The sequence below is a fragment of the Eublepharis macularius genome, chromosome 8 (genome assembly GCF_028583425.1).
Source record: "Eublepharis macularius isolate TG4126 chromosome 8, MPM_Emac_v1.0, whole genome shotgun sequence".
Taxonomy (NCBI): Eukaryota; Metazoa; Chordata; class Lepidosauria; order Squamata; family Eublepharidae; genus Eublepharis; species Eublepharis macularius.
In genome coordinates this window covers 36,921,158-36,936,359 of record NC_072797.1, presented here as the reverse complement: position 1 = coordinate 36,936,359, position 15,202 = coordinate 36,921,158, and the positions used below count along the sequence as shown (strand labels likewise).

General features: G+C 44.2%; 1 protein-coding gene across 1 annotated transcript in view; it reads right to left on the bottom strand.

The window, feature by feature from the left end:
- LOC129334539 (microtubule-associated serine/threonine-protein kinase 4-like) overlaps window positions 1-14,468 on the bottom strand; it is a 123,144-nt gene extending 108,676 nt beyond the window's left edge. The window contains exon 1 of the mRNA XM_054986699.1: window positions 13,768-14,468. Within this exon, the coding sequence (XP_054842674.1) occupies window positions 13,768-14,214 (447 nt within the window). The 5' untranslated portion in view covers window positions 14,215-14,468. The remainder of the gene's footprint in view (window positions 1-13,767) is intronic.
- Between the last annotated feature and the right edge of the window lie 734 nt (window positions 14,469-15,202).

The following is a 15,202-nucleotide window of genomic DNA, read 5'->3' as shown; positions in this document are numbered from 1 at the left end:
GCTCAGAAGATGGCTTCTTACCTTGACTTTGCTCATCAGGCCACATGATTCCATGGCACGGTCACCTTGAGACTAGACTATTTAATGCAGTCCACTTGGGTGTGCCCTTGACAACAATTTGGAAACTCCAACTGGTACAGAATGCTACACATCAATCACTATCAGGAGCTAGGCAGAGTATGCATATTACAATCATTCTGTAGTCACTCCAATGGTTACTTATGAGATACCAGGATTAATTCAAGGTTCTAATTATTTCCCAGAAAGACCTTAATTAGAGTTACCAGTCCCTAGGTGGGAGCAAGTATCCCCTGCTCCCACCTTTCGCCCCGCCCCACCACCACTCACCTGCCAGCAAGGGGGAGGCGCAGGAACGGGCCTCCCAGGCATGCTCCCAGTACAGCACACTGACATCACTTCCCAGGAATGCTGTGTTCAGGCTGCCCCAAAAGCACTCCTGCACTCCACAATAGGCCGTTTGGGGTCCAAATTGGCCCGCTGCTAAACACGTACACTCTTGTGCCTGCATGATGATGTTGCCCAGAGTTACCACCACTGGAAGTGATGTCATCATACAGACGCAGGAGTGGGTATGCACAAGGGACACAAAGAAGTTGAGTGCTGGGTTCTTGCTCTCCCGCTGAGAGGGTAAGGGGACCTGGTAATCCCGGTAATGCCCTTGACCCCCATATCTGAAGGACTTCCTCTTCTATGCTCTACCTTGACGGCTTTGCTTATCTTAGCAAAACCTTCCGAATGTGCCACCTGCAAAAGGGTAAGATCAATAGCTTCCTGTATTCTGTTTTGACCCCCCCCCCTCCTTCTAGAATGGCCTGCCTGAGGAGGTCAGGAAGTCTCCCACACTTCTGCTATTCCACATTCCACAGTGTAAAACAGTTGTTCAGGGGGGCATTTTTATGAAGGAAATAAGGCTACAGTATAATGGAATGGTTCAGGACTGCACTTTTATAAAGGAAATAGGACTGTAGTATAAACCAAGGCCTTTATCAGAGGCCTTGACTATTTTTCCTTTGCCTCTAGAAGCCAGCCAAAATTGTAGAAGCTGGAGTCATTTTTCATTCTTGTATTAATGAGCATACTTTCTAACTGTTAGAACCTCAGAACCTAAACTCTTCACATTTTCCTTTATTTTTAAATACTACAGTTCTGTCATAGCTTTAATAAATAAAATAGGGGTAAGCCTGATTGTCATCACCAAACAAAAAGTTAACCTCTAACTCCTTGCCTAATCTTTCCAAATTTTTCATAATTCCATTACTGGTTTGAAAAAGCTCCATTTAATTAAATGTTGGAACTCGTATAGGAGGTAACTGGTTAAGAAATCATCCACCAAGTTAGTATAAAAGTGGTAATCACTCTGCAGCTCACAGACAGCCAGATTCAAAATTATCAATCAAAAGAATCACGTTTGCTTTCCCCTATGGTACAAGGCCAGCACCTCAGAGAGGCTCACAACTTAGCCATTTCCCCATCAGCAGCTGTTTCAAGGTGGAAACCCACCTACCAACAAGAAGCTCCACTGGGCAAGGGCCTTGTCCACTTTCCTGAAATATAGGGCAGGTGCAACACTGGAGAATGGTGCTCAAAAAAGCTACACGCAGCTTCAGCCACATGCTGAAGAATTACATTTGATTCCCAAGCCACTCAGTATCACTGGAGTAAAGTTAAGTTTACATACAAACAACAACTGACAACAATTTCATGCACGTTTGTTTTTATGTTACACAACAAAAAAATTCTGGTGCAAAATGTTTTCCAAACAAACTTTGGGTTGAGTCTAGCCAGCTTATTTGCTGAATCCTGGCCAAGTCCTCTCCTTATTACAGCTCCCATTCCGTGCAGGTCCTGGGATCCAAAACATAGCCTTTTGAATAGACAAAGGGGACCCCTTCCTCCTTTTTCAAGAGCAAAAAACCTGGTTGGATCGAACACTTCATTCTTCCAATGAGACTCGCTGAGACATACTACCACAAAATCACTGCTGAAAATACTAGGTGCCACAATGAAATTTCTAGGCAGCATGCAAACTGGCACCTGAGGTTTTTCGGGCCCTGATTTATTATACATATTATCTTACTCTTATTGCATTGTTTTCTAATTTGCTCGTTCCATTTTTAAGCACCGTTTGACGTACGTCTGATACTTTTTTTGCATAGCCTCTACTTTCATGATCCTAGTCTTACTGCACTGTTTAGTGCATGTTTTATGCTATTTATGTAATCTGCCTTTATTCTCAGTGAGAAACTCAGGCTACAGAACAAACAAACAAACAATGTATATAGCCCTGAGCTCCTTAGAAAGGAATGAGATAAACATTTCATAAGTTGTTTTTAAAAAGGAAGAAATAAAAATAAGCCTGTTTGACTGCCTGTGTATATTATCACTTTAGCTTACTTTCAGTACATGAAGATGAGAAATGTTCCCATACCAAATTGTCACCAAGTTATCAAGAGACTTCACAACCATCTGACCCTGTAGAAGACAATGGTTTTGTCACCCTCTGATTACCACCACCTGTACTGCCACAGGCTAAGTGGGTCACTGCTAAGTACTGGGCTCATCCGTGATCTGCTTTTCAGACTTCATTAGGTGCCAAAAACTGATCTGGACTGAGGTCAGTGAGTGGCAATCAACACACACAATCAGCTTAGCATGTGACAGAAAAGAAAAATTCAACTTGCTGACTAAAAAATGTAGCTGTCAACAGTTCAAAAGGTGATGCATGTGCATACACTTCTGACATGAAATAAAAGCAGAAAATAAGTAAAACTTTCATCTAAATGAATCAATATACTTTTTCTTCATTATGTCAATTCACTGTTTACAACAGCAAGTTTATATCTGAAAAGGAGGGGATAGAGAAAGAAAATTTTCTTATGAGAACAGAGTGACTGATGACCTGGCAGATGGAAAAGACATTCTACTCTAACATCTGGCTCAGAAGAACACCCCTCTGCTGGATCTGTCCATTATGGGAGATAAACATATCAGTTGTTTTACAAACATCTTTCTCTTTTTAGTTATAGTTAGGTAGCTAATATTTCCCATTATATTCAGTATAGATTAAATAGCAGATGCAAGCCAATGGTCAAGAAAACAACACACTAGAACTCAGCATAGACATCCTCTCTACGTGGAGGGCAGGGGTTTGTATACTGGACACCCCTTCTTATGCCTTAAAGCAGGAGGTTGCTTACAGTTTCCATCTCTCTGCTTCTTAACATTGCCTTCCTCATTCAGTTCAGAGATTTCTGAAGCTCTGAATTAGCAACCACAGCATACGTCTACTATTCAACATAAAAAACGTAGAGATTCTAAAATAGTGTGAAAATCACTCTCAATGCTGTAATCACATTCAGGAGAGATTACTGTAATGTCCTCTATGTGGTTTGCAGAAAAATGTAAAAAGTTGAAGGGAAATGAAGGGGGCATGAATGCTGCCTGCATATGCACAGACAATATTCCAATACTCCTTCACCATCCACCCTGCCATGGCCAGCAAAGCTGCAGGCAGGTGGAGTACTCACTGCTGCAGATGTAGCAAAACAGCTAATGGGTGGGGGATCTGGAGCTGCTGGTGGGTAGAGGAACAGGAACTGCTGCCAAAGCGGCAGGTGGGGGGGGGAGCTGAAGCCAGGCCGGGGGGGGGAGCCAGAGCCGCCACTAGGTGAGGGGGGAAGAGGAGCTGCTGCCACAATTGTGAACAGGATGGGGCCAGAGCCAAGGGGGGGGGAGTGTGCAGGTAGGGGACACAGGGGGAGCTGGGCACTACTGTAGAGGTATCAAAGTGGCCAGAGGGGGGCAGGGGGGAATGAAGCTGCCAGTGCTATTGTTGAGGCAGCAAAGCTGGGGTTGGGCAGAATGGAATTCACACACACAGTTCTCACCTTCTCACTGTTTAATTTTAATACGGATGTTGCTAACACATTTAGTTAGCAGTCACTTCTCTGATTACAAAGGGGAAAGCAAAGGGGTATTGATGAAGGCAAAGTATATTTATGAAGGCATTTGACATGGCAACCTTGCCTTTCAACCATGTTTTTATCTGACGTTGACAGTGTCACTGGTGTATAATTAACCATGCACTCATGCTTACTTTTTACAATAATCACTGCAAACAAGAGACTGATAAAAGCTGTTTTCAAAATCATAAAATGCTGTAACGAAGTCTGAAGTATCAGTTCTAAACTGAATGTAGCTTTTAAAAAATGCCATGTGTAAAAAGCACAATAAAAGCCATCCACTTTTGTGCGCAAGGATTTACAAAACCCTTTAATAAGCTAAAAGTAAAGTACCAAAAAATTAAGCTTTTATACAGCTGTCACTAAGCTACTTACAGGCTGAACTAATGTAGTTATGGAACTGGAGCAAAATCACTATTACAGCAGAAATATCAAATTTGAAGCCCACAAGAAAAATTAGGCCCAAGAGGTACAGTGGGTCTACCAGCGCTGGCTTCCTGGGATCAAAGCCCCTAACATGTAATTCAGCTGCAAAGGAGGGCCTAGTGTAACTTGAGACTGCAGTGCTGGAGAAGAGAGGTGTCTTCTCTTTGGATATGCACTGTTTCCACCAACCAGAAACAAGCTGCATTAAGCTCTGATAGAGAAAAGAAACAAAGATACAGGTAACTGTCTTTCCCCAAAAAATGGCTTGGGGGGGGGGTCAACTGGGGACAGTAAATAAATCATTCCTTATACTATATGGTATCATTCCTGATACTATATGGTATCAGTTTAGAGCCACAAGGCTCTAAACGTCCTCTCTTCAACTGCCTGCAGAGGCAGCAAACTACTCTTCTTTCTTCCCTCTTTCTCTACTTGATAGCAGAGAGCAGGAGGCAGTAGCTGTTATGATCCATTGCGCCTGAGTAGAGAGCAGGGGTGTCCAAAAATTGGTAGATAAATAAGCAGCTGCTTCCAGCCACCAACACTTCCTTCCACTCAACTTCCCTTTCTCTGTAAATGGGGTCACAGCTCCAAGAATTACGCCTCCTGGAAGCTTAGATACCATTCCCTTTCTCAGGGTCTGCAGCCTCCTATCAGACAGTGGAAGGCAGACACAGAGAGGGATGCTTGCTGCTATTCAGTTAGTCTTGTGCTTTTCTGAGCAAGTAGTGCAGGGAGGTGACAGAGGGCAGCAGCAGTTCCTAGCAGCAGCACTACCACAAGTCCTCTTGGGCAAGCGACAGTGGAAAGCAACAATTACCACCCTCTCTCTACCCTCTAAGAAAACAGTGAAGAAAAGATACAGCAGGAGGTGATTAGTTGTCACCTGTGACAAAGGTGTATCTAATAGACAGGTAGCCTCTTTGCAAGGACCCCCCCCCCAAAAAAAAGACTAGAGCTGGTCATCTTGTGAGTTTATACTATTAATATTCTACCCTTTCTTCCAAGGATGCAAGGATGGAATGAGGGGTTAACCTAGTTTATCTTCAAGCCACCCTGAGATGTAAATCTGGCTCTGCAATAGCGGCCTGTATCCAACTACATATTCAGGAAAGCTCTTTTGTTCCTGGGGATCAGTAGCCTCTCAATAACAGTAACTTAGGGGGCAAAGAGGGTCTCTGCCTCCTCTTAAGAAAGCTTAAGTTCTCATAAATCTTTGGAATATGTGATTGGATTTAGTCCACAAACTTCCCCCAGGGTTACCCAGTGAATTTCAGAAGTGAGAAGGGAACAGAATCCAAAATCTCCAAAGCCAATTCTAACACTCTGCCCAATAAATCACACTGCCTCTGAAGGTTCCTAACTCATTGACCATCAGGTTCTAATAGCACTATAGCTCCATGATTATGTAATAATGAAATATCTGGAAAGCAATGTACATAAAAACCAGATACAAGTCCTATTACATTAATGTCATCATTGCAACTATGACCAAGAAATATTACTGAGAGTGAAACTAGCACAGATGAATGTGTGTTCCCAAGCCTATGGTTTCTCTGAGATACTAGGATTATTTATTTATTTGCTTCATTTATATCCCACCTTTCTCATCAAAGTAGCTTACATTATTCTCTTCTCCATTTTATTTTCACAACAGGCCTGTGAAATAGCTTAGGCTGAGAGTGTGTGAATGGCCCAAAGTAATTCCAGAGGAGTAACTGAGTTAGTCTGTTGTAGGATAATAAAACAGAAGTCCAAGAGACTAACACAGCTACACCACTGGAATTACCTTAAAGACCAGCAACAAAAGCTTTCAAGCATTAGAGCTCACTTCTTCAGATGCTATTAAGAACTCACATTTCACATTGTTACAGGGAAAATTATAGAAGAGCAGAGTTAGAGGCAGGGAGATGCTTGGAATGAATCCCATCATTAATATTTCAGGTGCGAAGTGGATTAGGTTGGTACACAATGGATGGTGAAAGGGGTCAAAGGTTGCAGCCTCACTCTCAGGGAGTGCAGAGAAACAAGAAGTGTAATTAAGTAGGATAAACAACAAAATGAGGGAAGAAAGTCTGAGGCATGATAAAATTAACTGATATCGGTAAAGGGTTCAAGTATGATACAACATATGGAAAAGGGCTAATTAAAGATTCTAAAAAGTGAGTCCTGTTGAGCTATTAGAAATTACAATGTACGGAAACCTGAGTCTCTGCTTAATGCAGGACAAGAGGTAGTGTTTAGTTTCTTGATGTTCTAATTCAGCATTTTCATATTGTATATTCCCCTTTGAATTTTTTTTATGTAGAACAGTGACTTTAAGATCTACAGTACTCTGTCAAGGAAGATTAAAATGCTCCCACACTGATTTCTGAACATCGCAATTCAGTTACACCAGCCTGGGTTCATCTACTTGCACACCCTCCAGTTTAATCTATGCCATCATGTGCTAACAATGTCCCCTATTATTTACATTGAACAAATAAGTTAGTTCTTATATGACATAATCAATGAACACCCCTTCTCTTCTGTAATTGTCTACATATAATGTTCTGGAATGTGATTTCTTCTTCATAGCACCTGAAGAAGTGAGCTCTGACTCACAAAACCTTAAGCTGGTGGCGCAAGATCCTAGTCTGGCCCTCTAACTACTACATCATGAAAAGAAAATACTTAAAGAGGAAGAGCAGCAGAGAAAAGGGGGAAGCTTAGGCCATTTCTTGTCCAATTCACCCCTGTAAGCATACCCACCACCTCAGCCAGACTTCTGGGAGTAGGGGGAGAAATTGCATTTGCAAAAGAAACTCAAAAAACACTGTCCTCAGCAGAAGCCTTCACCAACAGATTTATAAAGGAAAGACAGGATTTGTTCATAATATGAAGCTCTGCTTCCAAGGGAACTGATTTAGAGAAAAGGTACAAAAAAGCTGGAAAATTCTAGAGTCCCTGCATCCCTCCTTCCAAAAACAAGTTCCTGAATTAGAAGTGATACTACTCTGACTGCTCACCTGAATACAGCTTCTGGATCAGAACAGGGCAAAACACTCCTTTACTTCCTTGTGAGGGCAGGTGCAGTCATTTCAAGGGAAGAAGCAACCATTCTGCCCATGGCAGTGGCCTCAATGACCAACAGTGGGCAAAAAGTTCAAGAACTTCCCTCTGATTGCTCTGTAATCCACCAGTGAAGTAACTGCCATTGCAGGGAATGATTCAGTGATGCTTCTCTGGTCTCAGTCATGCCCTATGCTCAACTGCTGGGACTAGCAGCGTTAAATTAAATCTGGAAAAGGGCGGGGAAATAGGGATGGTAAATGGAGTTTGGGAAATAACTGGAGCTTTCCATTTCTCCAACAGCTGCTTGCCAAACTTGAAAGAACATTAGCTAGCTTATCAATCAATAGTTATTTTCCACATCAGGCTGAGGTTTCAAGGGGTACCTGGAAAGTTCATTTGATGAGGTTCAGCTAAACTTGGCTGACTTGGTTAGGAAGTCTGAGAGTTTACCAACATGATTGCGGTAGAAGCAACTTACTTCAGCTGCAAAAAATGCTTTCTTCCATCTCCATTTAGCACAGAGGTTGGCTCTCTACCATGACCTGGACAATATGGCCCTATGGATCCATGACATCATAAATTCAAAGCTAGACTATTGTTAACACACACTACATGGGGGTACTCCTTGAAGACAACCCAGAAATGTCATCTAGTACAGAGTGAATATATTAATATCCATTCTGCAGCCGCTCAATTTGCTACCATTTAGTTTCAAAATTCCAAGTGTCTGTTTATTACCTAAAGAATTCTTCATGTTCTGGGACTTACATATCTACTGGACAACCTCTTTCACTACACTACACTACAACAGCCTCATTCGTCTGAGCAAAGCCTTTTTGAAGGTGCCACCCCATAAATGGGTGCATCAAAGCACTCTTTTCATTTTGCGGAATAACCTACCTGACAAGATCAGGAAAGCTCCCACTTCGGTATTGTTAAAATGGAGATGTACTGACCATGTTTCAGTAAAGGGGATATTATTATACCTTTATGTTGTGGAAAGTTTGTAAATGGTTTTTATTGTATTTACAGTTGGCTTGTAAATTTTGTAATCCATCTTGAGTTTCCATAACAAAATCAGACTATACATGAATAAATAAAATCATGTTTATTTATAGGTTTGCCTTCCATGGGCTATGTGATTCCAAGTAGCTAGGAGTATCAAGCAGGAAAGGAACAGTATACTCATGTAAAGTTACATACTTGTGTCATATTTAGAAACTTCATCTGAGGCCTTCTCTGAGCTCAGGTATTTATTTAGCCCAATTAATATAGATAGATCTTACAGAGCGGAAAACAAAAGATCCCTCATCCCAGACCAAAATGCAACGCTGGACAAAGCAACCAACTGTGGGGGGCAGAGAAGGTTATATTTATATTTCTACTGAAACATTATGGATGCAGACCATAGACATCTGCCAAGTAAGGAATGTGAAAGTGCTGTAAGTGACATAAAGCCTAAGCTATTTATCTACCTGCAATAAATACTATATTTAAATACAAAATATATATGTTCATAAATACAAAATCCATTAAATACAATGCACACTGGATGAAAAATCTGAGTTCATAAAGTACAATTTTGTTTTCTTTTACAGAGTCCCCCAAACCAAGTGGCCAACGTGTTCCCACAACCAGGAGTAAGTATTGCTGAGACGATATATCTGATAGTGCTGTTCTTTTCTTTTTTACAGGTACTTGCTTCAAAAAGGTGAAAAATGCCACAAGCTGTGTATCAAGTGCAGGAAATGTCTCTTGCAACTGTATGCCTTATACGCCCAATGAGTCTGCTAGCTTATTAAACCCGTTTTGATTTACTTCATCAAGGGCCAGAAACACTATATAAAAGGCTGTCCATGTTTCACAGACACATCCAATACAGAACCACACTGGTTGAAAGCTGATGGCCAGCTGAATAGTTTCTGCCCATTGCATGTGCAATGGCTGCGTATGCACAAACGCACACTCTTCTTTTCAAAGGGGAGTGGGAAAACGAGGTTCTAGGGCAGCTTTTTTTTGCATACAACAGCACCAAAATCACAAAGAACACAGTCCTCCCTCTAAACCATCAACTCACCGAGTGGAGCAGGATTCCATGTTTATGGACCCAATAATGTTTGGGGAAGGCACACGTCAAGGTGAGCGTTGTGCTGAGCAGTGCATACGCGCATGCGCACATACACACACACACACCCCACACACACAAACTGTTCTTTTCAGGGGGAATGGGAAAATGAGGCTCTATTCACACTTCACCAAAAACTGGATTATCCAAAATCAATTGATTCAATGAGTTTCTCCTCAGGCATATGAAAACTCACACAACAATGGACCCCAAAGAAGGCAAGTGTTGGCAGGAAACTTAGGCAAAGAGGTGCTGGCACAATACACCAGCATAGTGAAGCAGGAAAACACTCCATTGCCAACCAGCACAGTGCAGTGAAATTTTAAAAAATGCTTCTTTATGACAGCAACACCAAGAAATTATTATCTTTGAGTCCTGTTGTTATGCTATGTTTCCCTGTGCCTTGTAGTTTCATTTCCATGATGAGGGGTGAATCCTACTCTCCCTAATCTGCTTTGCAGCACTTAGGACTCCATGTTTAAACCCGTTGGCCTGTCCTTGCACTCTACGGAAAAGCACAGAGAAAATGAGGGCTAGATGTTGGTTTTTCCTTCACAGGAAAAAGGGAAGTAGAGGGAATATGACCCTTTTTTGTTGTTTTTTACTAGAAAAAGTGGTAGACTGGACAGATTGCTGGCTGCCAAACTGACTTTCCAATTAAAACTGTTAACCTAGAGTTAATTGAAGATGACCAAATGGCAGAAAGAACTCAACAAGTTTCCCTGCTGTACCAAAACCTAAAAAGTCTCACCAGATTGGTCTTTCCATGTGGAATACTGATCTGGAAAGACTTGGGGTAGGGGGTGCAAGTCTGCAGTGCACACGCCTGCTATCTCCCTGTCATTTAATGCTGGGTTAACAGTTTTAATCAAAGAAGCCCCAAAAGCCAGAAGGCGTTCTGAGCAAGATGAAATTTCTCCTGGTGCTTCTTGACCCACTCATGTGACCCACGCCATGAGCTAAAGGCCCCCAACTGCCTGGCCTGCCTACACGGCCTCTGCACAGTAAATGCCAAAGCAAAATATACACACTTTTCGGCAAGCAGGGGAGTCATTACAGCTTTCTTTCCCAGATTTGGTTAAACATTCCAGAAGCTGCTTTAATAAGTTGAACCAGTGATTTCTAGGAGTAATTTCAGCACATTTTTTTCCGTTATGCATACGCCTATTAGGAAGGGATCCTCATATTTCTTAAGTTTAAGGATTCCAGCTATAGCCAGATACAGTTCTGTTCCACCTGAGCACGCATCAATTTGTTTATATGCTGCATATCAGAGAGTCCTACATTGCATACTCTTAAGGCTCAATTTCAACCCTGAGCAAATTTGCTGATGGCAACAAAACTGAGGAAGGGCTACATAAATGAACACCAGAAACCAAACTGTAAAGTGACCTGAAATAATTAGTGCAGATAGCATAAAATTCTATACTGCAAATGTATAAAATGAAACAATGAAGTTACAGCATCAGCAGCAACTTCTTCCAAAATGAAACCAGACCCTTTGAGTTGTGCTTATTATAACCATTTTAAACCAGATTTTTCAAAAAAGGAGGGGGAGGGGACAAAAACAGTGTTTATCACTTATTAGGCACCATTAGTATCTTTGAAAGTTATAAGATGTATGGTGGAAAAATGAGTAGAATAAATTTTAAGAACCATTAAAAATAGTTCAGATTGCCTACTACTGGGACAACTGAACCCACACATTCAAATATGAAGATTCACAAAAGCAATGCAGGTTACATTGTTAAGATCAATTCTGCACTACTGCAATCTCTGCTACACAAAGATCACGTATTCTATACAGCACCTAGCATACTAAACAGCAGAGGTAATAATATTCATACTTCATCTTAGATTATATTTCTCATATGGACTTAGAAAAAAGGTAGATCTGAATTATTAATCCAGACAGCATGTGAAGACATGCATAACCAGCAGATCTGTCACTTACAAAACCACTCATTAATCCATAAAACTACACTGTTTAGCTCTTTCAAGAAGATTAGTGACAGTTATGTGAGGAGGACATGTGTGTTTGACAATGGAATTCATGACACAACAGCCAGTTATACTATCCCAAAATTAAAAACACAGATACAAAAAACCCATGTTTCATCTTTCAGGGTTCATCTGTCTGCAATTGAACCAATCTTTTTATCTTACTTCTTAAAGAGTGAAGATTCTCTCTAATCCATGAAGAAAGCTCTTTACTCACAGTCTTACTTCATATGTGTCCAAATAGACTCCTAGATGCCAGAACTGACCCTTAATACCAATTAGATTGCCCTACCATGTAAGCCTTTCACTAGAAGAAGAAAAAGTTTTCAATATAAGCGAGTGACCTTGCGCAAGACCTACACTAGCAGCTCAGACAGACAGGTACTTTCTTAAGGAATGGCAGAAGCCAGTTTTGTGAAAACAGAAGCAGCTTTCTTTGCCAACCAGGATTATAGATGCAGAGCAACATCCTCATAACCATAAATAACAAGTCTTCTCTCCAGAAGTAACTGTAGCCTTCTGTACAGTCAAGCTGTGGAGAAAAGATACTGGAATCATACCCACTACCCCCACTTTCAACTTCCACGAGTCCAGCTTCAAATGTGAGCAGAGCTTACCCACATATCACTATATGTTTTCAGGCTTCCTCCATATAAGTCAGGAGCCCTGCAAAAGGCTGAGTTCATGATTGCATGTCCAAAGCCTTCACATGCAGAGATTAGGCCCAATGGGGCAGTCCCTTACCCCCTGCACACATTCACTGAACACATCTATTAAAGGTTTTCCCTTTCTCTCACACACAAATACACAATTTTCATGTTTCAGATCCCTAGTTTTCAGAGACCACTTCTTCACAAAAATACCTCCCCCGAAGACACAAACATCATATGTTTCAGGTGGGTAGGCACCTTGGTCTGCACTGGAAGAGCAAGATCTGGATCCAATAGCAGCTTAAAGACCAACTAGATTTCTAAGATATGAGCTTGTGAGACTCGCAGCTCCCTTCGTCAGAAAGCTTATACTTGAAAAACTCATTTGTCTTTAAGTAGCTATTGGACCCATATCTTGAACATCAAATGTGTTTCTGTTATAACATTGAATACTGGTGAGGTTCAAACTGCAATGAATTATTAAATTAGACCAGGACTTTTTTTCTGGGAAAAGAGGTGGTGGAACTCAGTGGTGGAACTCAAGACTGCACAATGACATCACTTTAGGTCAGCTGGAACAAGGGGGGAGTTTTTTAAAGTTTAAATAGCCCTCACGAAAATGGTCACATGGCCGGTGCCCCCCCCCATCTCCAGACAGAGGGGAGTTTAGGGGAGATTGCAGAGGGCAATCTAAACTCCCCTCTGTCTGGAGATCAGGGGGCAGGGCCACCAGCCATTTTTAAGAGGTGCCGGAACTCCGTTCCACTGCGTTCCCGCTGAAAAAAAGCCCTGAATTAGACTAAATTCACAGGTGCCACAGGTGCAACATAGGTAAATACAAAGGCGGCTTTAAATATACTTTCTGACGGCGGAGGGTGCTGAAACGGCGTTTTTGAACGCTCTTATATTGTTTGGGTTTTTTATTTTTAACAAGCAGAAAGACCGGTTTCCAACAGCGTCTTAATCTTCTTATACACGTGTAACCGAAATCTTTAAAAGGGGCTCTGAACCCACAGCTCCCACCTGGGAGGGAAAGGACTCTCAGTCCAGCTCTCGGGACACGCTGACTCTCGCCGCTGTACCCTTCCAGAAGCTGGCCGGCCGGCCTCCCGCCGCCCTCCCTCCCAAGCGCGCCGCCCTTCACAACAGTCCACGCCCCCACTTGGCTGAACAGGAGCCAACTCTGTCGTCCGAGGAAGAAGAAAGTCTGTCAGCAACAGACCCACGGACGGGCACAAACGGCTCGCCGCTGGGAAAGGAGGAGCGCCCCCAAAGCCCCACATGAACACCCCACCCCCCGGCAGCTACAGCCGCCAGTCAACACCGGGCAGGTCGCCCTGGGCGGCCACCTCCCAGCTTGCCAGAGGAAAGGAGGACAGGGTGGACGCCTCCCCCTCCCCACCCCGGTCAGCGAGGTCGGGTCAGCCACCCGCTTCCCGCCACAACTGGGCAGCCGAAGGCAGCAGCCGCTCAGCCGGCGCTCCTCTTCCCACACGCCTGGCGCACAACCCCGCCCTCGCCTCCTCACCTCCTCGTCCTGCTCCTCCAAAGAGGCGTCGCTCTCTGGGCGAAAGTGACCGCAGCCGCCCCCGGCGCAGTCCTCTTCTTCCTCCTCCTCCTCCTCGCTTCCTCGCCGTTGCCCTGCCGTGTCGCGGCTGTCGTCCGCGTCCCCCTCCTTCTTGCCCCGGAGGACGAAACCCGTTGCTACAGTCAGCGGCGGCGGCTCCTTGTCCACCACCACCACCACCACCCCCTGCCGCTCGGGGGTGCTGCGACTGAGGGGACTGTCCCGGGGGAAGCCACCGCCGAGCTGCCCGCCTGTGCTGGGCGCTGAGGTGGCGCCAGCAGCGGCGACGTCTCCTTCCTCGGAGAGAGTTTGCGAGCCTGACGAGGAAGACCCGGAGCTGGAAGAGGAGGAAGAGCCCCTCCGGCCATCGCAGTCTGCCTCCTCAGCTGAGGAAACTTTCTCGCCCATCGCCGCCCCGCTGAGCGCCCGAGAGGAGCAACCGCCGCCTGGGCTGGGCGATGCGAGAACGAAGGAATAAAGTCAGCCACCCGCCACCGGTGGCCTCAGCAACGGCAGCATCTTTGGCTGCGAAGGAACGGGGCCGCCGCCGCACACCGGGGCACCGCCTAGCGGCAGCTACATAATCCCTATCCCGAGGCGGAAGAGCCGCTCCCTCGGGAAGCGTCCTCGTAGCGGCTCCCGGGACAGCAGCGCCTTCCTCCTCCGCCGGCCGCGAGACAGCGACTGCCTGCCGTGAACCTGCCTCCGGGCCATGGGCGGGAAAAGACGAGCAGCCTGCGGAGCCAATGGCAAAGGCGGCGGCAGTGGTGGGTGGGCCCTGCCGAGGGAGGATCAGCGTGAGGCAGGCAGGTAACGGGAGGAAGGAGAAGCGAAGGGGTGGAAAGAGCGAGGCTGAAATCCTGCGTGCGCCTCCTTGGGAGTAGAGCCAGGGATTTGTCTCTGAGTAAACATGGACAGAATTGCTGCTGCTTGGGTGGCACGCTTACCTGGGAGTAAGCGCCCATTGAATCGGGGAGGGAGGTGCCTTAAAGAAATGATGCCTCATTCTGTCGAACGAAAGTCTTCCAAGAGACTTAATAACAAAAGCACTCCCAAAAAATTACCTCCAGTAGCACTTTAAGACCAACAAGATTTTCATTAAAGAGCCAAAGCACCTTTCTTGAGATAACCTGTCAATCTTTTCAGGTCGGTAACTATGTTGATTTGGAGTCAAAGAGCAAGATTTGGATCCAGTAGTACCTTAGAGACCCACTAGGTTTCCAGGGTATGAGCTTTTGAGAGTCAAATCTCCCTTTGACAGATACCAGGAGTGGGAAAGGGTAGGAGTCTTTATAATTCAAATAGAGGGTGGGAGGGGTATGGCAAATAAGAGTGCCAGGAAGCTAGCTATAATACATGCTGTAATTAGCTTGATTAGAACACATGGGTGCGAAAT